General features: G+C 40.7%; 1 protein-coding gene across 1 annotated transcript; it reads right to left on the reverse strand.

The window, feature by feature from the left end:
* Positions 1-218: 218 nt before the first annotated feature.
* Positions 219-27911, reverse strand: Actr10 (actin related protein 10). The gene is made up of 13 exons (XM_057782975.1): positions 27696-27911; positions 25835-25907; positions 25276-25358; positions 24558-24666; positions 20411-20518; positions 18355-18422; positions 16217-16296; positions 10766-10801; positions 8506-8585; positions 8338-8411; positions 5233-5314; positions 2685-2886; positions 219-628 (listed from the first exon to the last, which is right to left on the reverse strand). The coding sequence occupies exons 1-13, from the start codon at positions 27770-27772 to the stop codon at positions 447-449; spliced, it is 1254 nt and encodes a 417-aa protein (XP_057638958.1). The 5' UTR covers positions 27773-27911; the 3' UTR covers positions 219-446.

Here is a 27911-nt window from a genome sequence, read left to right on the forward strand (position 1 = left end):
GGATTTTTTTTTAAAAAAAAATTTCCCTGTAGAAAGAGCTGTCAGTGAAACAGTGAACCCAGGTGAGTATGAACAGTTAAAAAGAATCTGAAATAACTGGGAAAGGCTAATAATATTCACGGACTGAATTAATTGCTAAAAATAGAGTGGTTTCTAATGCAAGACAGATTATGTGAGCTGTGGAGGAAACTGAACTACATAATAAACTTCCAAAATCAAACAGCTTAACTCTGTTTATTGATATAAATACAGCATATCGCACAGGAATCCACTATTTACCGTATTACACAAGAGACAAATGAGATCAATATTAATGCAAAGAGAAAACACAGAAATGCTGTCACATAAAAGTCACTTATATATATATTAAAGCATCCTACATACTTTGTACAGTTTATTACTAATTAAGCATTTGAAATAAAGCAAGGCTGAATTTATTCAGACTTTTATTTCTCGGTGGAAAATGCTCTTTTCATCAGCGGTGGCTGCGTCTTCCCAACATCAAACATCATTTCCAAAGGTGGGTTGTTGAGAGAGCACCAGTCAGGTATGCGGCCCGTCTGATTATAATATTCCTTTGAAACGGATCGGCTCCCAAGAATATCTTGCAATGCTCCAAAAACAGCCCCTGTGTAGTGAGAAGACTTTTATAGCTAAGATGATATACCAGAGAAGTGTAAGCTGCACACATCGTGTTATGAAAAGGGGCCGGGAAATCCAGCAGTGCCCATCACACTCTCCATTCTGGTTCAGTGGAGTTCTCAACAACAGGATCAGCCATGAGACTCCTATGCTGAAAGTCCCTAAACGACCCTCTGCAGCTCACAGTGAGTATAAAACTACAAAACCTACAACACAGTGGAACAATAAGGGGGAAGGACTGTCACCCTTAGGAAAGACTCAAGTTTTCTTGCTCACGACTGCTACATGTCTTTAAATAAAACTGCAAAGTCCAATAGGCATGATTTAAGCCTTAAGATGTTTTTCATTCTTTTAAAAATATAATTTATTTAACTTTTTATTTTATGTGCAATGGTGAGAAGGTGTCTGATCCATTGGAACTGGAGTTACAGACAGTTGTGAGCTGCCATGTGGGTGCTGGGAATTGAACCCGGGTCCTCTGGAAGAGCAGCCAGTGCCCCCAACCACTGACACTGAGTCCTTTCTCCAGCCCCAAAGTCTTAAGATTTAAACTGAAAAAAAAAAAAAAAAAAATTTTTTTTATCGAGACAGCGTTTCTATGTCTAACAGCCCTGGCTGTCCTGGAGCTCTCTCTAAGACCAGGCTGTCCTGGAACTCTCTCTAAGACCAGGCTGTCCGGGAGCTCTCTCTAAGACCAGGCTGTCCTGGAACTCTCTCTAAGACCAGGCTGGTCTTAACTCAAGCCTCCCAAGTGCTGGGGTTATAGGCGTGCGCCACCACCAGCTGGCATGAAAAATCTTAAAAAGATGCATAAAGCAATTTTTATAAAAAAAACAATACAGCTTCTAAATCTAATCCTAGAGGAAAAATCAAAATTAACCAAATTCTACCATACAAGAAATAGTACTGCATTCATTTAAAAATCCTGACACTGGCTCTATCATGAAATACACAATGTATGATGTACACATCTGTGGCTATCTCCCTAGGTAGCTACTTACTAGACTATATGATTATCCAGTGCTGACACCATGTTTAGAGCATTCGGTGAGCTCCACCACAAAGCAACGGTAGAGCAGAGAACCAATTCCACACGAGAACCAATGCTTCCAGTAACAGCAATTACTCTGGAACACAGCCGCTGTTTTCACTATTCTGAGGGATGACTTCAAATGCATTTGAGACAGGGTTGTACTCTGTATTCTATGCCTGGAGCTCACTATGTAGACCATGTTGTCTTCAAACTCACGAGATCTGCCTGCCTCTGCCTCCAGAGTACTGGGATAAAAAAGTGCCACCACATCCATTCCTAAGGATGAAGTTTACTTAAAAAAAAAAAAAATCACAGTACAAAGGCCAGCAGAAATAGGCATATAATTCTTTAAGAGAAAAGTCACACTTTAAGAAAATTATTTGTTCATTTGAGGCAGGTCTCACTTTGTAGCTTAAACTAGCTTAGAATTCATTATGTAGCCCAGGCTTGCCTCAAACTCTTGATCCTCCTGCTTCAGCTTCCTAACTAATTGGATTGTGGGGTTTATTTCTCAGTGGAAAATATATTTTCATCATCATCTGTGGCTAAGTTTTCCCAACATCAACACCATTTCTGACAGTGGATTGTGAGAGGATAACAGTCATGTGACCCAGCTACAGGTTCTACTTAGGAGGTGGTTAGTTTTGAACAGTGAACCATTTACTTTGATGCATTCGTTAGAAATACACTCAGGGGCTGGAGAGATGGCTCAGCGGTTAAGAGCATTGCCTGCTCTTCCAAAGGTCCTGAGTTCAATTCCCAGCAACCACATGGTGGCTCACAACCATCTGTAATGAGGTCTGGTGCCCTCTTCTGGCCTGCAGGCATACATACGGACAGAACATTGTATACATAACAAATAAATAAATATTAAAAAAAAAAAAGGATGTGGAGTGTTAACTTTGCTATTCACCAGTTAAAGGACTTGGGCAAGATATCATATCTCAACTTAAAAAAAAAAAAAAAAAGAAAAAAGAAAAAAGAAATACACTGAGGACTCAGTTCTTACCTCCCAGCCAGGCCACACAATTAGCCTTTGCAGGTGGAGTATGAATTCGGAAGGACTTGGCGCCAAGTGTCTTTTTATATTTTGGTCTTTCTACCAAATACCGTATTTCCGCAAGCAATCTGTGGAGAAATCCTGGCAGCATGGATGTGCCGCCTATGATTACCAAGTTCTCTGCCAGTTGCTTCCTGGTGTCTATTGGGCACTGTTATTGAAGAAGAAAACAATTTTTAGTTTGATAAACACTGTTTAGCTAGATTTACTACACAGAAATGGACACTATATACACCAGCAGCAGCACTGCAAAGGACTGTACTATTTCTTTATTCAAGTGCTGGGATTCAAGGATTCAAGCCCTACCACACTCAGCCTCTGTATTACCCTCTACAACAATCTAAAGATCGCGCGTGTGCACACGCACATGCAAGCACGCACATGTGCACACACGCACACACACAGGCATACAGGAGTCAGTGCTTGTACAGAGATTAGAGGACAATTTGCAGGAGTGAGCTCTGCTCTACTAAGTAGGTTACCATGCTTGGTGGCAAGTGCCTTTACCCACTAAGCCTTCTAGCTGGACCACAGTTTTAGAAAGTAGGTAACATTTAACCATCACCACCATCCCGTTAACTTTTGTTTACTTGAGACAGATAGCTAAATATAGTCAGAAACTCACCACACACCTGGAGTTAGCCTTGAACTTATAATTCTCCTTTCTCTACCTTTAGAGTGCTGAATAATAGGCACATGCTAGCTTAAAACCTAATTTTCAAGGTATTATTGTTTATCCTCCTATACCTAAGGCCAGCTGCTGGGTTAGACAGCACTCTCAGAGCTTGTCAGGAGGGTCCCGCAGCACAGCACAGCTGTTCATCTACCCTGACTGGAGGACACGCCCCTCTCTGAAAAGTCATGCTCTCACCACAGCTCCCAGAGAAAAGAAGTGAGCTCTGCAGAGCCAATCGGATCAGCCAGGCAACCCATGGAGTGCCCCACGTCACAGCCAGACCACGCTCACTCAGACCCTCTAAGAACTGCACTTCCTCATGAGGTCTAAGACTTGGGAATGATCTAGTTCTTCAAGAAATGCTTCTGCGAGGTGGACATTGCCTTCCACAGTGATGGTATTTCAGATGGAGTTCTACAGTGACACAGTCACTAAACAAAGATATAGAAGCCTCAAACACCTGAAAACCTAATACCATACAGAACTGAATTTGGGGAAACTAAAAGTTACACAAGGTCCAAAAGAAGTCTGGTATCTGCTCTGAGAGGAGTTGCTTTGTTCAAACTCATTACCTGGTCTGAGATACCATATCTCATTCAGTGCAAGTCAAACTCATTAACTAGAAATGTGGGGTTTTTGCATGGTCTTTACATTCATGTATTTTATATGTGTCTAAGTGTATTGATGTGGGCATGTCACAGCACACATTTGGAAAATAGAGGACAACCTGCAGGAGCGGATTCTACTATGTGTGTCCTAGGCCATCAGATTTCTTGCAAGTATCCTTACTTGCTGATTCATCTTGGTGGCCCTATGGATATTTTTAAAATACTAAGAAAAAGGTTTATTTGAGACGGCCTTACTATGTGAGCCACACTAGCATGACTTCTCGATACAAGCCAGGCTGCCTGGAATTCGTCATTCCCCTGCACTGGCCACTCAACTGCCATTGTTCTTAGTAGCATTAACTGTAAAATTCCACAGAAAAGTTAAAGTAAGAAAATGTAGGGGCTGGAGAGAAGTCTCAGTGGTGAGGAGCACTGCTTGCTCTTCCAAAGGTCCTGAGTTCAATTCCCAGCAACCACATGGTGGCTCACAACCATCTGTAACGAGATCTGGTGCCTTCTGCTGGCCTGCAGGCATACATGCAGACAGAACACTGAGAATACTGTATACATAATAAATAAATAAATTAAAAAAAAAAAAGAAAATGTAAGCCAGGTGTGGTGGTGCATACCTGTGATCCCAGCACTCGAGAGGAAGAGGAAGAATTGCCACAAGTCAAGAATAGCCTGGTCATTCACTATATATTGAATTATACACCAAAACAAAAACAAATTTTAAAAAAGTAAAATATTTTTTTAGCTGGGTGGTGGTGGTGCATGCCTTTAATCCCAGCACTCAGGAGGCAGAGGCAGGTGGATCTCTGGGAGTTCGAGGCCAGCCTGGTCTACAAAGGAAGTTCCAGGACAGGCTCCAAAGCTACAGAGAAACCCTATCTCGAAAAAACCAAAAAATAAATAAAAATAAATAAAAAAGTAAAATATTTTTTTAAAAAGGTAACCATCTTCTATAAAAATTACAATAAGACTAGAAAAGTACTTTATTCTTTTATTTATTTATTTTGAAACTCACTCTGTAGACCAGGCTGGCCTCAGAGATTCACCTGCCTCTGCCTCCCAAGTCCTGGGACTAAAAGCATGTGCCACCACTGCCCAGTTACCTTATTCTTATAAATAATATATAATAAGGAAAAATGCAGACAATATCTAACATTTTTTTCTTTGAAGAACCATGACAACAAAGGCAAACTATAAATACCTGCAAAAGGGAATCCAGTATTAAGGTGGCAACTGATTTCTCCTCATTATCTTGTTCAAAAAGAATTTCCACAACTGAATCTCTAGTGAGATTAAAAAGAAAAGAGAGCACTTTATTGGCATTATATGACATGGAATAAAGCACTGGTTAGATTTACAATGTTTTTAAGTGGCAATGCCACCTTCATTAATTACTTAATAAAATACAAAGCTTTTTCTCACTGTAAATGAGGAAAACAGTGTCTACCTCCAGGGCTGAGAGGAGGATGCAGTATGCTTGTAAAACAAGGTTTGACACACGGGAAGCATTCCTCAAATGTGAGCTACTGAGGAAATAAGATTTAAATGTTCTGGATTTCATTACCCCTCCCCAAACATAACAATAGAAAAGAAGTTGTACTCTGTAAATGTTAACAAAATTCTTTGCTTTTTAAAAAGTTTTTCTGAAGCAGGCAAGGTTCCATGCAGCTGAAGCTGACTTCAAACTCCTTATCCTCGTCTCTACCGCCCGTGTGCTGGAATTCACGTGTGACCCCACTCGGGATGCCAGCACACAAGAAAGGTAAAGCAGAGGGACTGCTACAGATCCGAGGGCAGCCTGGGCTACACAGGACCCTGTGTAATAAAACAGGAAAGCAACAAACATGGGGCACCAGGAGAAAGGGCTTTGGGGTGAAAAGTATTTCTCAGTGTACATATTTAAGACATACAACATAATGTTTTAATATAGGCATACATAATGAAATGATGACCTATCATCTTCCATAGTCACCTCTTTTGTAATAAGAGTAGCTACAATTTATTCTTCCAGAAACTTTCCAGTATATAACATACATTACCAGTTATAGTCATCATTTTGTATAGTGCAAGTTTATGCCCTTTGATCTACTTTCCTTCACCCCCCTCTAAGCCCTAGTAGCCACTGTTATAATCTGTTTCTAGATATAAGATTAAGCAGTATTTTTCTTCTTCTATTTGGCATAGTTCTTTTAAAATCAAATTTGTTTATTTGTATTTTTTAAAATATATGACATTAGTAATAGGATGTTTACAATAGGAAATATTGCTTTATGTGTAACGAAAACTCTAACGATCACATCACAGACAATCATGGATTACACATAATAATCTAGTGGAAAGCAATTTTATCAAGTCAGTTTCATGGGATAACAGTTTAAAACTTTATTGTTGTAGTGTAGATCACAGAAATGTACATACACATAAAATTGCAAAGAACTCTACGTACACTGTATACCAGTAACAATTTATTATTTAAAATTTGAGATAAGGTCTCTCTATATAGCCTTGGCGGTCCTGGAATTCACTATGTGGACCAGGTGAGCCTAGAACTCACAGAGAGAGAACTCACAGAGATCCACTGCCTCTGCCGCCCAAGTGCTTAAAGGTGTGCACCACCATAGTCAGTTTCTGTATTTCCTTTCCATCAATCTCTAAGTTTGGAATTATGTGAAAATTTAAAAGAAACCCAAAACAATGAACCTCTTTAAAAAACTTTTTAAAGACAGGGACTCAGTATGTAGCCTAAGGTGACCTTGAACCTATGATCCATCTGTTTCAGCCTCCCAAATGCTGGAATTGCAGGTGTGTGCAGCACACCTAGCTCACAGATCCATCTGTCATCTGGGTGTATTATGCCTCTTGCCATCTGCTAAACTATGACACATGTACCAACCTCCCAGACAGCAGACAGAGGTAAGCAGCAGACGAGACAGAGAGACCTGCAGCTCTAGAATGTTCCTTAAAGAGGAGAGGATGCACTCTTCCTTTCCCTTCCCTTCTTAGGACTGCTGCTTGCTGCCTACGACAGGGAAGCTGCTGGGCAGTAGTGGCGCATGTCTTTAATCCCAGCACTCGAGAGGCAGAAGCAGCCTGGTCTACAGAGCAAGTCCCAGGACAGTCAGAGCTACACAGAGAAACTATGTCTTTAAAAGCTAAAATAAATAAATAAACCAACAAGCAAGGAAGCAAACAAATAAATACGACTATTGAAAGGTACATTTTCACATTGATGGGCCCCTCAATTTATAATCTTTAACTTCTATGTATTTATGTTCATGCTTTTGACATCTCACCCTGTTACCCTAAAACTTAAAAGGATATCCAGTATGGTGTGTAACTGTTTTCAGTGCATCTTTTGATATTATGTCTTAAAGATGGAATGTTTAAACCCGTCATAATAGCAGCTCTCAAGTGGCTAAGGTAGGAGGATAAACATTGTTTGAGGTCTGCCTGGGCTATACTTTGATACCCTGTCTGGAAAAACAAAAAAGAAATTTATAATCTCATAAAATTAGGATATAAATAAAATTACACTGCTAGCAATATAAGTAGGCTGTTATCAATATAACTATGTAAATCCTTAACAGTAGTTTTTATTACAGTATCTGAAAAATAATGACACAAGTAATAATTTGTGAACTACCAATGGATCCTAAAGATTGAATTTATTTGGAATATATGTTCATTGTAACAAAACAATGTTTTAAAATTTTTACTTTACTTATTTTATGCGTATGGGTATTCTGCCTGCATGCATGTTTGTGTACCGCGTGCATGTAGTACCCGCCAAGGCCAGAGGAGGGCACTGCACATCCTGGAACTAGTTACAGACAGTTCTGAGTTACCATGTGGGTCCTAGAAACTGAACCTGGCTCCTCTGTGGTTTTTTGTTGTTTTTTTTTTTTTTTTGGTTTTTCGAGACAGGGTTTCTCTGTGGTTTTGGAGCCTGTCCTGGAACTAGCTCTTGTAGACCAGGCTGGTCTCGAACTCACAGAGATCCGCCTGCCTCTGCCTCCCGAGTGCTGGGTACTACTTGCTTCTTAAAAGAGATTCCAACCCTTTTAAAACATATTTTCTTCTGCTTTTCAAAACACTGTTAGTTTCATTAAAATAATTCTGAATTATTTTGAGAAACAGGAAAGATCATTTTTAAAACCTTAAAAAGCTAAATAGTTACAAAAAAAATTGAAGCATCATGAGGAACATCTTACCATTAACCTAGCAACACTCACCTGAAGGCTTATACAAATATTGTTCAGAGTCAAAATTTAACACATTGTTTGGCTCACACTAATCACTGTCTAACCTGATTGATCCCAGCACATGTAGAATCTTCTCTCCATCCAATGGGTAGTCAACATTTGGGGGTGGAGACGGACGCTGAAATGTTAAAAAAAAAAAAAAAAAAAAAAAAAAGTGTAATTATAAGCAAACATATAAGTAGCTTTCAGAAAGATGTAATTTCTAAGCTTACCTCAGTGTTCCCATCAATATTAAACTTTGCTGCTTGGATTTGTAGTCCGCGCTTCAGATCACTTACAAAGCACGTACGCACTGAAGAAAGGAGGAAATGGAGCCTTTGTACTGCTTGTTGTTAAACGAATGGGGGACTTATACCTTAGAACAATTCTATTCACATGAACATACAATTAAGTATTCGTCTTCTGTAAAATCACATATTATTTCATTGCTTTATTTTATTTATTTATTTATTTATTTTTTAATGCACAACTTTAATGAACTAAGAGCAATAAAACATCTACTTGGACGGAAATCTGCCTGGCTACAGAAAACACTGCACTTGACAGCAGTGACATGGCTCTGACCTCGCCTCCTCCGTCTTCCATCACGGCTGACTTAGAGGAAGGCCTTCACCCTGGATGACTCTGCTTCGGCGGTCAGTTGAACATATTGTCTTACTTTTGCGAGGTACCCCAGTAAAGCCACATGTGTAAAGTTCTCAAGCACCACATCCTTGTACACGGCCTTCTGGTCAAGTGTCAAGCTGGCCAGTTCCTGCTCTGTGAAGTACACAGCCATGTCTTCAAAAATCTTAGGTTCTGGTTGTACAGAGATATTTTCCATCATAAATTCCTTTAGTCCTGTAGTTAATACAGGCTCAAAAATTTCAGGACCGAGGTTCAGGCTGCCAATCCCAAGCACGTGGACGACACCACACTGACTTATTTATTTTAAAGATTTATTTATTTCTTATGTATACAACATTCTGTCTCCATGTATGCCCACACACCAGAAGAGGGCGCCAGATCTCATTACAGACGGTTGTGAGCCACCATGTGGTTGCTGGGAATTGAACTCAGAACCTCTGGAAGAGCAGTCAGTGCTGTTAACCACAGCTGAGGTTTTACTAGAGATATTTCAATACAGGCTTAAGTATGAAGTTTAAGAGAAAAACAAGAGCCGGGCGGTGGTGGCGCACGCCTTTAATCCCAGCACTCGGGAGGCAGAGGCAGGCGGATCTCTGGGAGTTCGAGGCCAGCCTGGGCTACAAAGGGAGTTCCAGGACAGGCTCCAAAGCCACAGAGAAACCCTGTCTCGAGAAAAAAAAAAGAGAGAAACAAGAGGGGTCAGTCAGGGAGATAGAGAGGATGCGGGAGGCAGAGAATTAGAGAAGCCCAGGAAGAAAGACAGACACTCAAGAGCAGGGCACAGGGGTCTTTCTCTAAGGGAGTGTTGCCTACAAAGCTACGGTCTAAAAATACCTTTGCAGAAGCTGTCCTGCCATTTGACCGCCCTTGGAGAGGTAACAATACAAATAAACTGCACCAGCAGGGAAGACAGCTCTCCCAATTCAACAGCTGTGTGCTCAGGTTTGCCAGTTTCAGTTTTCTCTTTTGTTCCTTTAAAAAATCTTAGTGAAGACACAAAACTGCACTTGGTTCTCAGCTTGGGTTTCTGCAGCAGCACTTCCTACCCACTACTCTATCCATTTCTGCATTTTGAACACTAAAGAATTTTTTCTGCAAATACCTTTAATAAGGCCCTTAGACACTGGAGTAAAACTTAAAATCTGAGGAAAAGCGGGGCTGAATGCAAGAAATCTAAAGACTTTAGTCAAATTATTCATAAAACATTGCAAACACACAACTATGTAATGTGTTTACTAGTCATTTGAAGATAGATTCTGCTAGGGGCTGGAGACAATGACTCAGCAGTCAACAACACTTGCTCTTCCAGAGGACCAGGGTCAGTGCCCAGCACTTGCAGGGTGGTTCATTACTATCCTAGCTCCACTTCCAGGGAATCTGATGCCTTCTGACCCCCACAGGCAACAAGTACTCACATGGTACATACATACATGCAGGTAAAACATTCAGACAACTAAAACAAATAAATCTTTTTAAAAAAATAAATTCCTATTGTTGAACATACTATTCAGAAACATGGCTGTTTTTTGTTTTGTTTTGTTTGTCTAGACAGGGTCTCATTGGATATAGCCCTAGCTGGCGTGGAACTTGCTATGTATGTATGTATGTATTTGTCCCAGGTACTGAGATTTTAGGCACATGCCACATCTATTTCATTCTGAATATATTTTCTATCTGGATTTTTAGAAACCCATGCCCTTCAAACTAACACTAAAGAATGAAAAGGTCAAAAATGGGAACATCAGGTCAGAAAGATAGATGGCTCAGGTTAGGGCACTTCCTGTCAAGCCTGACAACCTGAGCTCATGCCAAGGATCCACACATTGATAGAAAAACTCTGCTTACCTTTAATATCCTCTAAGACACTTTCTGGAACTGAACCTGAAAAGAATTTTATTAAGAATTAAAGAACTTAAATACCTTTTTAAAAAAATCGTATTAAATTCTATCCATTTCCCTATTTTTCATTTAAGTAAAATGAAAAAATAATCATTTTAAAAGACTAACACCAAAAGCAACTTTGCTCTTAGGGATGAAGTCTCATCCCTCCACGTGCAGACAGCAGAGAGGCAGACCATGAGTGTAACAGGGCTATGGAGCCATGAGCTTGTGCATCTCACAACAGGGCCAGCAGCACAGGGCACAAACGAGATCCATGAGACTGTGGGGCCAACACCCAGCACTCCAAAGATACTTAATATAGCAGAAAAGACTAAGGAAATCTTTCCCATCATAAGGAAAGTATAGGGTTAACAGATGAGTAGTTATTACAATCTTAAAAAAAAGTTAAGTTCTGAGTTTACATCTTTCATATGGCAAGAGCTGCAGCAACACTACGAACCAGCACAGATGCGGGGAAGACAAGCATGTGCCCCGGCACACGTGGCAGTGAGAGGACAGCTTGTAGGAGTCATTCTGTTCCTTTACCATGAAGGTTCCCAAAAGCAAATTCCGGTCAGCAAGTGCTTTCATCCCGAGCTATCTTGCTGTTAACCGACCCCAGCACATATTTTTAAAAAGAAGCACACAGCCAGGCGGTGGTGGCGCACGCCTTTAATCCCAGCACTCGGCAGAGGCAGGCGGATCTCTGGGAGTTCGAGGCCAGCCTGGTCTACAAGAGCTAGTTCCGGGACAGGCACCAAAACCACAGAGAAACCCTGTCTCGAAAAACCAAAAAAAAAAAAAAAAGAAAAAAAAGAAGCACACACCATCTTTTAATCTTTACTTCCAAGTACATGGTACGTTTGATTATTTTTTCTTTCTTTTTTTTTTTTTGGTTTTTCGAGACAGGGTTTCTCTGTGGTTTTGGAGACTGTCCTGGAACTAGCTCTGTAGACCAGGCTGGTCTCGAACTCATAGAGATCCACCTGCCTCTGCCTCCCGAGTGCTGGGATTAAAGGCGTGCGCCACCATCGCCCGGCTGATTATTTTTTCCTTGGCATACGTTAACTGTACACAACAATGGGATTCATAAAGAACTCTATCTCCATACATGAATACAACAGTTGAATCACACTACTCCCCTAGCACCCTCTGCTCTTTCCCAATCCCTTCTAAAGAGGACATTTAAAAAGAAGAGGAAAAGGCTAGGCAAGGTGGCTTGGGAAGCTAAGGCAGGAGGACTGTTCCAAGTTCAAGGCCAGTCTGGGCTACATACTAAGACTACATAACAAGACTTAGTCTCAGAAACAAGCAAGTAAAACACATACACAAAGAGTTCAGAAGTAACCTTTGGGATATGCTACAGATTATTTGTCAGCACGCTGGATTTCTGAGGCAGAAACAGAAATACCATTTTCTAACCTAAATTTTTTTTTTTTTGTTTTTTTTTTGTTTTTTTTTTGAGACAGGGTTTCTCTGTGGTTTTGGAGCCTGTCCTGGAACTAGCTCTTGTAGACCAGGCTGGTCTCGAACTCACAGAGATCCGCCTGCCTCTGCCTCCCGAGTGCTGGGATTAAAGGCGTGCGCCACCACCGCCCGGCCTAACCTAAATTTAAAATCTTCTAAACCAGCCATGTGTAGTGTCTCACACCTTTAATCCTAGCACTTGAGAGACATAGGTAGTCTGATCGATTTTAAGTCGGAGGGCAGCCTGCTCTACGTATTGAGCTCCAGGATAGTCAAGGCTATATAGTAAGACCCTATCTCAAAATAATATATAATAAAATAATGTTTTCTAAACCAATTCTCAAAAATATTTTGATTGGTATCTAAAAACAAAGGAGCTTTTGATAAAGAAATGGATCATGATAAATAAGCAAGTATAACACTAATTCCTTGGGTAAAATATAATCTAAACCCACAATCTCAAAGTATTAACCCATAACTTGAAAGTGGCATATTTAATCACACTGTGCTTGGAAAAGAGTAAAACATGTAGTAAGTATGACTTCAGTGGGCTGGCGAGAGAGCTCAGCTGCTAAAGGCTACAGCTCACAATCAAAACTTCAAGTATGGCTGTAGAGGCCAGGGTATAACTCAGTGATAGAGCCCTAAGACAATGCATTGGGTTTAACTCCTGCATCCTACACCAACCCAACAAAGTGTAACTTTAGATTTAGAATTTCTTCTAATTATCTTTTTTAGTTTGTTTTTTTGAGACAGGAAGACTCTATAGCTATGGAGCCTGTCCTGAAATATAGCTCCTGTAGACCAGGCTGGCCTTGAACTCACAGAGAGTTGCTCTTAGGGGAGCCCCTGCCTCTGCCTCCCGAGTGCTGGGATTAAAGGTGTGCACCAGCATCCATCTTACTTCTAATTATCTTGTTCTTTTCAATTTCTTACTTTTGTGCTTCATATCATGGTAATTATAGTTTATAAGCTTATAAACATATATATAAAAGGTATTCAAAATGCTTTTAGTGTTGACAATTCCTACTTATCCAGGTGTGCCATACATCTATCTGTACCCCAATACACAGGCATTAGTGGCTGGAGCAGGGGAGTGAAGAACAACTTTAGCCCGATCGTGAATTTACAACTTAGACTACATGAGGCCTCACCTCAAAGAAAAGGACAAGCCAAACAACTGTTAAAATTTACTTCTCAAGATGGTAAAGAGATTTTGCAAGATTTAATGCTGGCTATAAACAAGCAAGAAAGAAGGAACTGTATTGTAGGAATCAGCAACCCGAGAATAAGGGCTGACGCCATGGCATTTTACAGCTCGACCCTCTTTCTAGGACTATTCAAAACTTCCAACCAACAGCGGGGAAGAAGCAGTTTTCTGTTGGTCAACGTAAAGAAGGACTGAAAAGGGGCTTAATTTGATTAGATATAAGCTACTTTAAAAAGAGGAGATAATCTTGGCAAATAACTGTTTACACTTTCCAAGTAAAGAATGGAAATGACAGCCATTCACTGGCTCTGTAAAATTCCACTTAATTTCAGTCATTTTAGTAGAACAAAATAACAACATGTTTGGTATATAATTTATATTACATACTTTCCAAATCAGGGCACTTAAATTCTCATTTCTGGGGACAGGGTCCTGAATTCCCAATCTACCTGGTTTTCAGAGTAATGAAATTATCATTCTTTTAAAAGTAGGTTCTAAATACTAAATGAAAGAGGATAACCTGAAATTCATTTGAGGGTCTCCAGTAAACCAGAGATTTTCATCTAAGCTCTGCTAAGGAATTCAGGGAGAACACTTTCAATTGGTTTACATCTCTGGTTGTCCTCTGTGACATTCAGGAAACAATGGCAGTTCTGACTTCTCAATGTCAGACATGTACTAATGATTAGGATTCTGAGGGGTATGGTCACGAAAGATCAGAATAAGTCAAAGAATGTTCACTGTGGAGAGTAACTCAAGAATGTAGACTTCCTAACATTATAGTCAGAACCCTCCATCCCCAAGTAAGGGCCTACATATGCTGCCTGGGCTACTTCAATGCAATGTCCCTGCCTCGGCCACAAGTGGATGCTACTGTACACAGCATATGTTTAGTTTAAAGTAAGACTTAAAAAACATTCCAGAATGCTAAACTTACTATCTTTGGAGACTTTTCCTAATTTAACTGTCACCAATGATATACTAAGATAGTAACAAAACTTATTTGCTATAGAAAAACTAATGGGACTTCTATAATCAAATGAAAATTCCTATTTTAACTATCAAGAAAGGACCATAAGGAAACATAAAAAGCAAAGCTAACTATCCCTAAAACTGCATTTTTTCTTTCCAGCATACTTTTGTACTAGATGCTGTCAATCTAAAAAGTAAGCCCGGGACCCTCAAAGTTTTTGTCATATGAGAGTTCCCTAAAGGAAAACCTACTCTGCTTCGGGAAGACAGGAGAAACCTTCAAGAGGCAAATTCCAGCCGGTCACGCACAGGATGAAAAGCCTAAGCAGTGGGGTGGGGTGGGGTGGGCGGCAGTTCTCAGGAAACACTAAGATGAAGACAGAGGTTGGCAAACAAGTGCTCTTGGCTGACGGGATGACTAGGAGTAACAGAGCTAGAGCTGGCTAGGAGGGAGGATGGAGTGATGTTACCAGGAAATGTGTAGCAGATGTGAAATGTGGGTTAATCTACAGGCACCAAAAAACTTCTTCCCCGTCTAGGGAAAGTTATCTCTGACAATAGTATGAAATAAGTCAAACCTGTGACGCACAGGCCCACAAGCGAACAAGCAGGAGATAGTGAAAGCTAAGTCACAGCGGCTCTGCTTCACCAGAGCAGGCCTGTGCTGGTGGAAAACAAGTGAAATTAGGAAGACTTTTCTGAGGAGGAGCTGGAATGCTAACTCCCCGCTTTCTAGAAGAAGAAATAGAGATGGTGATGTTATTGGTACTTGTGCTTGTGTTTTTTGAGTCAGGGTTTCTCTGTGCACCCCTGGCTGTCCTGGAAGATGTTATTACATTTTTTTTTTTTTTTTTTTGGTTTTTCGAGACAGGGTTTCTCTGTGGTTTTGGAGCCTGTCCTGGAACTAGCTCTTGTAGACCAGGCTGGTCTCGAACTCACAGAGATCCGCCTGCCTCTGCCTCCCAAGTGCTGGGATTAAAGGCGTGCGCCACCACCGCCCGGCCATTTTTTTTTTTTTTTTTTTTTTGGTTTTTTTGAGACAGGGTTTCTCTGTGGTTTTGGAGTCTGTCCTGGAACTAGCTCTTGTAGACCAGGCTGGTCTCGAACTCACAGAGATCCGCCTGTCTCTGCCTCCCGAGTGCTGGGATTAAAGGCGTGCGCCACCACCGCCCGGCCTACATTTTTTAAAGAAATTAAAATATAATTTTATCATTCCCCCTCTTCACTAAGATATTACCTTTATCTAATAATAATAACTGAAAAATTACAAAAGAAGAGATGCTGTGTTTACTTCTGGGAGTACCAGTTCTAGGCTTTAAGATGTACATAGTTTATATCTAACAATCTCGTGGAAATATGAGCATCAAGTTCAGAAAGATCAGACCCAGGCTCCATCTGAGAATAGACAGCATGCTGTGGTGACTAGTCAGAGGAAGAGAGGATAGAGGCTTTCAAGTCATTAGAAAACAAAACAAAACAAAAAACCCAAATCCCCCTTAGAATCACTAATAAAGAAAATAAGTGCAGAATACAGAAGGAAGAATACCAGAAACAGAGAGGGGAGCTCAGGAGGAAAGATGGCTTGAGATATAACGTGAGATCTAGAAAAGATGACTGACACACCGCTGGACCGACTAAGCGCAACAATGACATCACTAGAGCAAGGTCAAGAGGTGTGGGAACGCAAGGCTAACTAGCAATGGGCAGAGGTTAAAATACAAGGTAAAAGCACGAAGAGCACAGACCACTCTTAAACGGCGTATTACCCATCACTGAGGGAAGGCTCTGTCCTTTAGCAGCACCAGTGTCAACAGTACATTGTTCCAACAGTTGAGTTTCCAACTCCCTGAAATTTGAAAAAGTTATTGAAATTAAAATACCGCAACTGGTAATCTTGTCTTATTTAATAACTTCACCTAATAGGTATTTGAATGACCCATTCAAATAATGGTCTTGGGACCTGAACAGAGTTCTCAAAAGAAGGGAAATAATGACTGAGAAATATCTCAAAAAATGTTCATCGTCCCAGCAATCAGAAAATGCAAAGGAAAACAATTTTGAGATTTTGTCTTATTGCAGTCATAACGGCAAAGATCAATGAAAGAACCGATACGAAACGGGGGAAGGGATGCAGAGGAAAGGGGACCCTCTTTCACTGCTGCTGGGATTGCAAATTGTGCAGATACTCTAGAAACCAGTGTGGAGAGTTCTCAAAAAGCTAAAAATAAATCTACCATATGACCCAGCTATACCGCTTCTTGGCACACGCCAAAAGGGCTTGATATCCTACTCCACAGATACATGCTCAGCCACGTTCACTGCAGCTCTATTCACAACAAGCCAGGAAATGGAAATAAACCAGGTGTGGTGGCGCCTTTAATCCCAGCACTTGGGTAGCAGAGGCAGGTGGATCTTTGTGAATTCAAGGTCAGCCTGGTCTACAAAGCAAATTCCAGGCAGCCAGGACTGTCACACAGAGAAACCCTGTCTTGGGGGGTGGGGAGGAGGTGGAAACAACTGAAATGTACTTTAACCAACAAATGGATAATGAAAATGTGGTACTTACACACTTTACATAGCATGTAAGTGTTTATGTAAAGAAAATACACTGAGTACTATTCAGCTCTAAAGAAAAATGAAATCATGAACGTTGCAGGTAAAGGATGGAACTAGAAAAGATCATATTGAGTGAGATAACCCAGAACTGGAAAAACAATGTAACATGTTGTCTCTCATAGGAGGCTCTTGACTTTAAATATTTTTTTAAAAAAATATTTATTTATTATGTATATAATATTCTGTCTGTGTATATGCCTGCAGGCCAGAAGAGGGCACCAGACCTCATTACAGATGGTTGTGAGCCAGCATGTGGTTGCTGGGAATTGAACTCAGGACCTTTGGAAGAGCAGGCAATGCTCTTAACCACTGAGCCATCTCTCCAGCCCGACTCTAAATCTTTAGATATATTTGCAGTCCTCACCCCTTATAAGGAAACTTCTCTTTGCAAGAAATGAAGACCACTACAGAAAACTACAATCAATCAAAATGTAGAGCTGTGGAGTCCAGACCCAGCGGATACAACTACAAGACACCCCTGCACTCCAGGCTTAGGGAACACTGCAGAAGAGGGGTAGGGAGATCACAAAGGGAAAGAGGACCAGGGAGTTTGTTGGGAGAGTCTTTCTCCTAGTAATATCAGAAGCTACATCCATAAGTCAAATATGAGCTAAATAAAGATACTATCGCTGAGCATGCCTAAGTGGACAAGGAAAAGCCCTTAAGGTCGCAAACTTCTACAAAGAACCACAGGCAACTGAGGAAAGCTGGAGTGGAGAGGTGGTTGTCCCCACGGAAGAGCGCACCAACTGGCTGTCTACTGCTAAGTGTCAGCCCTGAAAACATGTATACAGGTAACATGATATGGACTCAAAAAGTTGTATTTAGGGATATATATATATGTACACACACACACACACACTCACACGTAATAACAATTAGTGAAAAAAGGGCCATGACTTTGAAGGAGGGGAGAGTAAATGGAAGGGCTTGGAAGGAGGAAAAGGAAGGGTGAAAATTTGTAATTATATTAATAATCTCAAAAAAAAATCTGATGAATGAATTCAAATCTAAAAGAGAATAGAATAAATTAAAAATCAAATTCCAGCCGGGTGATGGTGGTGCACACCTTTAATCCCAGCACTTGGGAGGCAGTGACAGGTGGATCTCTGTGAGTTCGATCGAGTCTAGCCTGATCTACAGAGTTTGTTCCAGGACAGGCTCCAAAAAGAAAGCTACAGAGAAACCCTGTCTTGAAAAACAAAAAACAACAAACAAACAAACAAACAAATCAGATTCCAAGCACTGGCTTTTGTGGCATTGGTAAGAAAACATTCAAGAAACTTACTTGTGAAGGGCTTTTCCTCCTAAGGGGAGCGCTCCCCAGCAGTTCAGCACTGGGATGCCTTCATATATCTAGAGTGGAGTCAAGGCCATCACCATATGAGCAGATACAATGTTTCCCTGATACGTACATTACCCTCTACCATATTGCTCTAATCAACCTTGGTGGTAAATTCGTACTTCTTGTTTTAAAAGGTTACAGAAAAGTTAAGAGCAAGTCTTTTACACAGTCTCCACCAGAAAAAACAGACGTAAATGTGCACATACACACACATATCACAACTCATTCATTAGGGCAGAGGCATCCAACATGGTAGCCACCAGCAATATAGGCCTGCTGAGTGCTGTTCAGCTGTTCAGAACTTTACATCTTTAAGAGCCTAAGTTACAAGGCAAACTTACAAAAGTTTAATAAAGGAAAAAAAAACTACGGATTATTTTTATATGATTACACAGAGAAATAGTATTTTCAATATACTGGGCTAATAAAGTATGCTATTAACCTTACTGCTTTAATTTATATGAATTTCTTAGACATATTTAAATTCTGTACGTGGCCCACCTGTATTTCTACCAGCTGAGCTGAAAGAAAGTGCTCAGGACCGTACTGCACACCATTACCTTACTTCATACACCGTTCAGGTCAACATTCCGTAAGTACACTACTTTTTTTTTTTTTTTTAAATATTTATTTATTATGTATACAATATTCTTTCTGCGTGTATGCCTGAAGGCCAGAAGAGGGCACCAGACTTCATTACAGATGGTTGTGAGCCACCATGTGGTTGCTGGGAATTGAACTCAGGACCTTTGGAAGAGCAGGCAATGCTCTTAACCGCTGAGCCATCTCTCCAGCCCCAGTACACTACTTATGAAAAGGAGAAAGAATATTGATGGGAATGTCAGTGTGGGACACAGACCCAGGTTTACAGCCTAGTCACATGCTTAGTAAACTTGACTAACTTTTCATTTTCTCACTTAGATGAAAAGAACAGTACTTGTGTGGCAGGATTGTTTTGAGAATTAAACACAAAGTACTTCATAGTTGAGAAGCTACTGCCTAGCTTAGTTCTTCAGGAGTAAATGATTATTTCCCTCCTGTAAACATTTCTTCTCAGATAAACCTAGCTCTTAAAACTGCTAGACTTATGTTCATGTACTTTAACTACACTTTCAACGCAGCAACATTCACTGTGACAAGTCATAACGCTACCTATATTTTAAGTGTTTCTATCGAAAGGAATAAACTACTTTGCCTGCCTGAATTATTAGCTGTCCCTCGCGGCATGAGATAAACTACACGTCAGGTCCTACATTAAAAGACTACCTTTTCCTGAGATGAAACAGCATCAGGATTTTACAGACAAGGAAACTGAGGCCAAGAGTGTAAACTACTTGAGTGGTATCCTGTAAGCATGAAGCACAGCCTAGATTTGTCCTTACCTGCCCAGCTCATAAACCCAATGGTATACTATTGAAAAAAATGATCTTTTTCTCTATAATGAAGGCCAATTTCATTCTACCATTTAAAATTCTTTTCTTAGTTTTACTTTCTCATTTTAATTTGTCCAATTATTCTTTATAGGACTTCTTTTATTAGAATTTAATTATCCTCATTAGCTGATAATTCATCTTGAAAACTGAACATAATATTGACCAGACCTGCTTCTGGAGCATAAACTAGGTAGGACTGAATTATAATGATAACTTCTATATAAAGTCGAATTTTTTTTTTTTTTTTTGGTTTTTCGAGACAGGGTTTCTCTGTGGTTTTGGAGCCTGTCCTGGAACTAGCTCTTGTAGACCAGGCTGGTCTCGAACTCACAGAGATCCACCTGCCTCTGCCTCCCAAGTGCTGGGATTAAAGGCGTGCGCCACCAACGCCCGGCCTAAAGTCGAATTTTTATAAGTCTACGAACTTTACCACATGATAACTCATATTGTACACAGTAATCCAAAATAGTTTAATAACAAAAATTATTTTTAGAAGCCTAATTACTTTAGTTAAAATGAGTTAAAAAAAAAAAACCCATAACATGGGATAATTGATAAAAAGATACAGGCAACACCAGGCTTTCCCTGTATCCACAATCCAGGACCATGGCAGAATTAATCCCAAGTGTCAGGAGAGCCATCAGATGACTTGGAGCAAGTAAGACAGACGGAACCTGGAAAACAACAGCACAGCGGTGAGACCAGGGGCATAAGCAGTATTTAAGGACGCCACAGGCACACTCCATTGATTTACATTTGTTCAAGCAATTATCGGTGTTAAATGAAGAACTAGTTTTCTGATTCAGATGAATTTTCTCAATAATCAAAGTATATTGCAATAAACAGAAGTAACTAGGTTAAATAAACAGAATTTAACTGGGCTGTTTCATTCCTGAATGACAATTCTGAAGCATTTTTAATCAACACTACTTTTTTTGAAGTAAAATATTGAAAGAAATAAAAGCCCAGAAAATGTACATTCAGAGGAAGATGATACTAAAGAATAGATGCCTTTGCCATCCAGATAAAAATACTGGGAAGAGTTTCCCCACCTCTCCCTCCATTCGGGGCAGGATGAAACAGGCAGGCTGTCCACGAACTCCGGTGACTTGCTCACTCTAGGGTTGGGATCACAGGCATGCACTCTTATGTCCAGCTTTAGGAAACAATTCTTTCCACTTACTTATTTAAGACAAGAGTGTCATGTAGCTCAGGCTGTCTTTTTTCCCCCTTTAAAATTTATTCTGCGAGTGTGTGGGCATGTGTGCGTGTCCACGTGTGTACAGCACACATGTGGAAGTCAGAGGATAACTTGTGGGAATTCTCTCCCTCCCATATAGGTCCTGGGGATTGAATAAACTCATGTTGTTAGGCTTACTGGCAAGCACCTTACCCCCTAATGCATCAACAGCCCTCCCAGGGTCTTGAACTTGGTATGTAGTTGAGGATAATCTTAAACTGCTGATCCTCCTGCACCATCCTCCCAAGTGCTGAGATTATAGGAATGTATTACCACACCCTGCTAGGCAAATAATGATTATCATTATCTGCAAAGTTTGCACTATGAACTATTAAAAACACCCGGGGCTGGCAAGATGGTTCAGCAGGTATAATCAATCACTTGGGGCACAAGCCTGGAAATTAGAGTTTGATCCCTGGAACCCATGTAAAACTAGAATTGTCTCCAAAATTGATCTCTGAACTCTACACTGAAACTGTGGTACAGTCATCCATCATCATGTGCATATACACAGTAATAATAAAAACTCTTTAAAAGTTTAAAATCAGCCCAGTGGTGGTAGCATATACCTCTAATCCCAGCACTCGGGAGGCAGAGGCAGGCAGATCTCTGTGAGTTTGAGGCCAGCCTAGTCTACAGAGCAAGTTCCAGGACAGCCAAGGCCACACAGAAAAACCCTGTCTCTAAATAAATTTTAAAAAATTTGAAATCTCACCATAACTTAGCAGTATAAATTGAGAAGCAAAACTATAAACTAAAATACTTAACTACTAATAATTTCTTTTTACAGTGAGAATTTGCTAGATTTGGTGATAGCACAGATACAGATACTTGATCAAAACATGACAGTCTTTTATAATCAAATGATAGATAAAAAATAATAGTTGGTTTTTTTGTTTTGTTTTTCGAGACAGGGTTTTTCTTTTTTCTTTCTTTTTTTTTTTTTTTTTTTTTTTGGTTTTTCGAGACAGGGTTTCTCTGTGGTTTTGGAGCCTGTCCTGGAACTAGCTCTCGTAGACCAGGCTGGTCTCGAACTCACAGAGATCCACCTGCCTCTGCCTCCCGAGTGCTGGGATTAAAGGCGTGCGCCACCACCGCCCGGCTGAGACAGGGTTTTTCTGTGTAACAGTTCTAGCTGTCCTGAAACTCACTTTGTAGACCAGGCTGGTCTCGAACTCAGAGATCCACGTGCTTCTGATGGGATTAAAGGCGTGTGCTACCATCGCCTGGCTCTTTATTTCATATCCATCCATCCATCCATCCATCCATCCATCCATATCTATTGGTTTTTCGAGACAGGGTTTCTTTCTCTGTAGTTTTGGAGCCTGTCCTGGAACTAACTCTGTAGACTAGTCTGACCTCGAACTCAGAGATCCGCCTGTCTCTGCCTCCTAGTGTTGGGATTAAGGGCATGCGCTACCACTGCCTGGCTTGTTTCATTTTTTCAAAACAATTTTACATGCATTGGTGTTTTGCCAATGTATGTCTGTGTGAGGATGCCAGAATCCCCGGAACTGGAGTTATAGACAGTTTGAACTGCCATGTGGATGCTGGGAATTGAACCCGGGTCCTCTGGAAGAACAGTCAATACCCTTAACCACTGAGCCATCTCTCTACTCCCCAGATTATTACTTTTAATTTCTTTTTACTTAAATAGAGAAGGTATTCTGTTATATACAATACAAGATAAGGGTACCAATGTAAACCCAACTGAAATCCTTCAGTATAAATGCAGACTTTCCCCTCAGCTAGAGCTGATCTGCCGTACTATCCTGCTGTCTTCTCATTGCAGCAAACTCCTGAGTTTGCTCAGGAAGGGCAATGGCAGAGGACTTGTTTCTTCAGACTTGTCTTACCAAAATGACTGACAATTAATCATCTTTGCCAAGGTGTTTTTAAGTATTAAGTACATTTTGACTTTGGGAAAACATATACAAATATTTACATATAATTAACTTTTCTCTGAGACAGGGCCTCAAATTCACTATGTACAGAAGGTGACCATTACTCTTTTGCCTCTATTTCCCAAATACTAGGGTTTCAGACAACCATCACTGCCCAGCTTACATCTAATTTCTAATATACTCTATTAATTTTAAATAATCGTCCATTCCCTCTTTGAAAAGGACTTTAATTTCAAGATAGAGATTTTTAAAAATTTAAGAAGATTCTGGCTCACTATGAAATGTAATAAACTTACAGCATATTCCTGTTCTTATAAAATGAAGATTACAAGTAATGTTACTAAAATTAAGAGATAACCCCCATTCCTGGGACCTCCCACTTCATGAGATACAATGTGGACTTGGTTTAAACATTTTGCTAAAATGTAGTATGTAAGATTTATCTATTTTCTGAACAGTGTACATGCCAGGCAAATGCCCTAGCACTGAGTTATCCTCCTGCCTTCTTTAATTTCATTTAAAAATAGGTATCTCAAGGATTTGGGGAGGTGTCTCCTCAGGAAAGTGCTTGTTGTGTGAGCATGAGGACTTGAGCTCAGATCACCCCAGCAGTCATACAAATAAAGCTGGGTGCAGTAGGACAGCCTGTGATGCCAGTGCTGAGACAGAGCAGGGACTTCATGGCAGCCAGGCTGACTGGCTCCATCAGAGACCCTAAGACGTGGCTCAGTAGGAGTACCTACTTTGCATGCATGAAGTCACGAGTGCAGTCTCCAGCACTGCACAAAAACAGCCGCGAGGCCCATATGTAACCCTAGCACCTGAAGGCAAAGGCGCGTGCTGGCTACTTTCATGTCGACTGACACAGGCTACTGTCGTCTGGGAAAGGGGAAGCCCAGCCTCTGTAAGATCAGGCTGTAGGCAAGTCTGGGGAGCAATTTTTTAAATTCATGCTTGATACGGGGAGATGCAGGGGCTCAGATTCAGTCCACTGTGAACTGGTGGTCCTGGGTTCTATAAGAAAGTAGGCTGAGCAAGTCAGTAAGTAGTGTGCTTCCATGGCTTCTGAATCAGCTCCTGCCTCCAGGTTCCTGCTCTGACTTCCCTCAGTGACAGACTGTAACCTAGAAGTGTAAGAGAAGTAAGCCCTTTCCTCCCCAAAGCTGCTCTTGGTCAAGGTGTTTCATCACAGCAACAGAAACCCTATTGCTTGGTAGCAGGTCTGTGGCATATTGCTGTGATAAACTGGAAGGATGTTGGAACTTGGAGCACTTGGAGTCACTGCGTGTTGAGGGCTCAAATGGATTGTTCTATAGGTTCTTAGAAGACTGTTGAAAGCAGTGCAGACAATGGTCAAGGCAGGAGGATCAGAAGTTCAAGGTCATCCTCAGCTACGCAGCAAGTCTGAGGTCAACCTGGACTTTCTAAGACTTCAAAAATATCAAAAATAAATGAAAAAATAAGATAGATAACGATTAAGGAAAACACTGGACCTTTGGCCTCTATGAATACTCACATACACATGTGCACACAAACACACACATACACATTAAAAATAAAAATAGGTACCTCAAAATATTTGAAAAGAACACGAGTAAGTGTCTCTCTGAAGTGGGAAGGACATAATACCGACTCAATAACCACAACCCGGCGGTCTCTGGGATTCACCAACAGATGCCTGAAAAAATGATAGTTTTGTTTTTAAAAGGAAATAAAGTTCTGTACTTTTTTGGTAAGTAACATAATTTAAGAATAAACTGTACCACCATATCTTAAGATGTTTTATGACAAAAAGACATCTTCATTTCATTACTTCAGAAGATGATGTTTCTGCGTTCTTGGGTATATCAAGCACTGTACAGGGACTACAGCCATTACCATCACCATCATTAGCCATTAAACAGGTATTTTCTTTTGTAGATTTGCAAAAGTGGGCTCACCAAACTCCAGGTACTACAGACATTAACTTGAAAACTACAAAAGTCTAATAAATTTATTTCCCAGAAGTACTAGAAATGACTTGTGTTATTCTAGACGCACTCCACGGCTACTCTTTGATGTGCTGTTTTCACTTCTTGGAACCACAGCAGGCAGATACAGAACACCCCCCCCCACTGGCGCCCAGGACAGAAGGCAGACTTGGAGCATGCTAATAAGCAAGTGCTCTACCACTGGGCAAAAAGCCTCAGTCCTGATAATGACGGCATTATTAGGGGGAAAAAAATCTATCTAAGTGCTGAAGTTACGAAAAAAAAAAAATCAACCCTAAAATAAAGTTTCAACTTACCTGAAATACAGTATGTGGATGAATTCCTTTAAGTAGGAATACAATTCTTCTGTATTGATATTATACTGAACAACTTTGATTGGCTGTAAAAAATTAAAATTATTTCATTTATTTATTTATTTATTATGTATACAATATTCTTTCTGCGTGTATGCCTGAAGGCCAGAAGAGGGCACCAGACCTCATTACAGATCACCATGTGGTTGCTGGGAATTGAACTCAGGACCTTTGGAAGAGCAGGCAATGCTCTTAACCGCTGAGCCATCTCTCCAGCCCTTTCTTTTACTAACAAAACAATCTTTTTGTGCTTTTTTTTCTAAATTGCACATATTATTAGTATGTATGTGTACATGGGGGTGCATACACACGTGCAGAGTGTGCATGCATGGTGTCACAGAACTTGTGTGGAGGTCAGGTAACAACTTGGTGGAACTGGGTCTTTCTATCTTTACATGGTTCTGGAGTTGACCACAGGTGCCAGGCTTGCTCTACATGCACTTTTATCCACTGGACCATCTTGCTAGCCCATAGTTTTCTGATTTGTTTAAAAAAGAAATACCTTAGACATGCCAGCTCTTTTTATCACACTAGGAATTATACATCGTGGACCAGTTTCTCCCGCAAATCCACACCTGCAAAGAAATGGAAAATTAAACACTCAGCTTATTACATTCTTTCTAAATCTGTGCCAGAGAAACAATTGCCACAAAACAACTGGAAATACCTCTGCTGCACTTAAAGGGTCAAAGAAAAAAAAATCTAAAAAGATAATAACATCTATTGATAATTTTATAGCATGTTAAAGGAAGAAACAAAGTATATCAAATTTGTTATACTGAAATAAGCCAGTATCTCATTTTATTCTCCCCACTTCTTAGTTCTATTACATTTTAGACAAGACATTTATTTTTATGACCCCGGATACAACTATGGAACTTCCTTCAACAGTCAGGCATCATTCAATGAGGGGATATGAGAAGCGTGTCGGTAAGTGCCAGATTTCTCTTGTGTTAGTAAAACAAATTTTGTTTAAAAAATTGCAAAAATTATTACAATGCAAATTTACCCTTAAGTCATACCTTTTGTTCTCCTAGGTACTTTTTGATTCTGTTCTCTCGTGCCCAGATCTCTTTTCTATTTTTTTACTCCTGGCTGACCTGGAACTCAGAGATCTGCCTGCCTCTAAAGGCATGAGCCAGCACCGCCTGGCTTCTCGCTCCATTCTCATCCCCACGTTATTTACATTCAGTGCTCCTCAAAGTCCTCCAGACACATGCAATGGGGTAGCTTAAGTTCTCCCTGACATCATTTTTAAGTTATGTGTTTTAGATTATAGCCCTATATAGTAATTTATTTCTTCAATGTATAGCCAAAATAATTATTTTTGGGTAGTAATCTCTAATTATTTAGCACATTAATGTTTTTAAAAATAAAATAATATGAAAGGGTCTTGCAGAGAATGAGAGAAAAATCAACAACTATGTTTAATCCAACTCTATAGCTCCTAAGGACCAATTTTTAAGTATGTTCCTGTGGCCATTTACTTAGTAGTTACTCAATATCTACTGCTTACAGATGTGTAAAAAATTCAAACATTTCTTTCATAAATCACTTCATATATATTTGTGTGTATATATGATGTAATTCTGTCAGTTTTCTTTCCTGCCTAATATGTATTTCTTATACAACATCACCTCATATATACATATATGCGATATAATTCTGCATTTTCTCTTGAGTCCAATACGACTCTTAGACGGATAGTCCAAAGACCTCAAACATTCTAACAGCCCGCTGACACTGTCCAAACGTTCTAAGGGTTGTGTATTTGTGCCTCTCATCTCTGCCTTTGAAAGAAACTTCTGCATCTTTGAGGACCACTATTCTAGTGTTTACAAAATGCTTTTTTTTTTTTTTTTTTTTTTTTTTTTTTTTTACGTGCAGGATGTGTTCTAAGTGTTCCGGGTAACCTACAGAACTTCCAGTTTTATCTATACGGTTTCACATCTTGATGTGCCTCGTCTTCCTAGCTGCGTTTCCTACAGTCTTGGGGAACAATCTATTTCCAGAAACAACAGGGCTCCTTTAAATGCCTTACGATCCGATCGCTGCTTGCCTATCTGACCCAGCCAGAGCTGGGCAGACTCTGGGTCACCGCTGTCCAACCTGCAGGGATGGCCCCTGACCACCGTAGGCGGGGACAAAGCAGTTCCCGAAGCTTCCTGGGCCTCTCAGATAGTCGAGCCCCTACTCAGTCCACCGGATCCACCGAGTCCTCCTAGACAACACAATCCCGCGGAGGACTGGGCTTTGCCTCCGGGGCTATGAGGGCGGGCGTCTGCGTCCCACGGGCCTAGCGACAGCTGCCGGGCCGTGACCACCGCCCTTCCCGGGGCCCGCAGCCTCCCACGGCCACTCACTTGGTGAAGGCTTCTCCCAGGTCGATGACGACCGCCGTCTTCTCGCCGCCGCTCCCGAGGCCCTCGTAGAGCGGCATCGCGGAGACACCGACGGAGACGAGAGGCGGTCAGCTGGCCGAGGGGTAGCCTCGGCGCGGGGGCGGGGCGGGGTCCTCGCGAGGCTGAGAACCCGAGCTGGCCAAGGAGAAGCCTGACGCTCCCGTTTGGAGGTCCGGG

This window comes from Chionomys nivalis, chromosome 10 (assembly GCF_950005125.1).
Source record: "Chionomys nivalis chromosome 10, mChiNiv1.1, whole genome shotgun sequence".
Lineage (NCBI taxonomy): Eukaryota > Metazoa > Chordata > Mammalia > Rodentia > Cricetidae > Chionomys > Chionomys nivalis.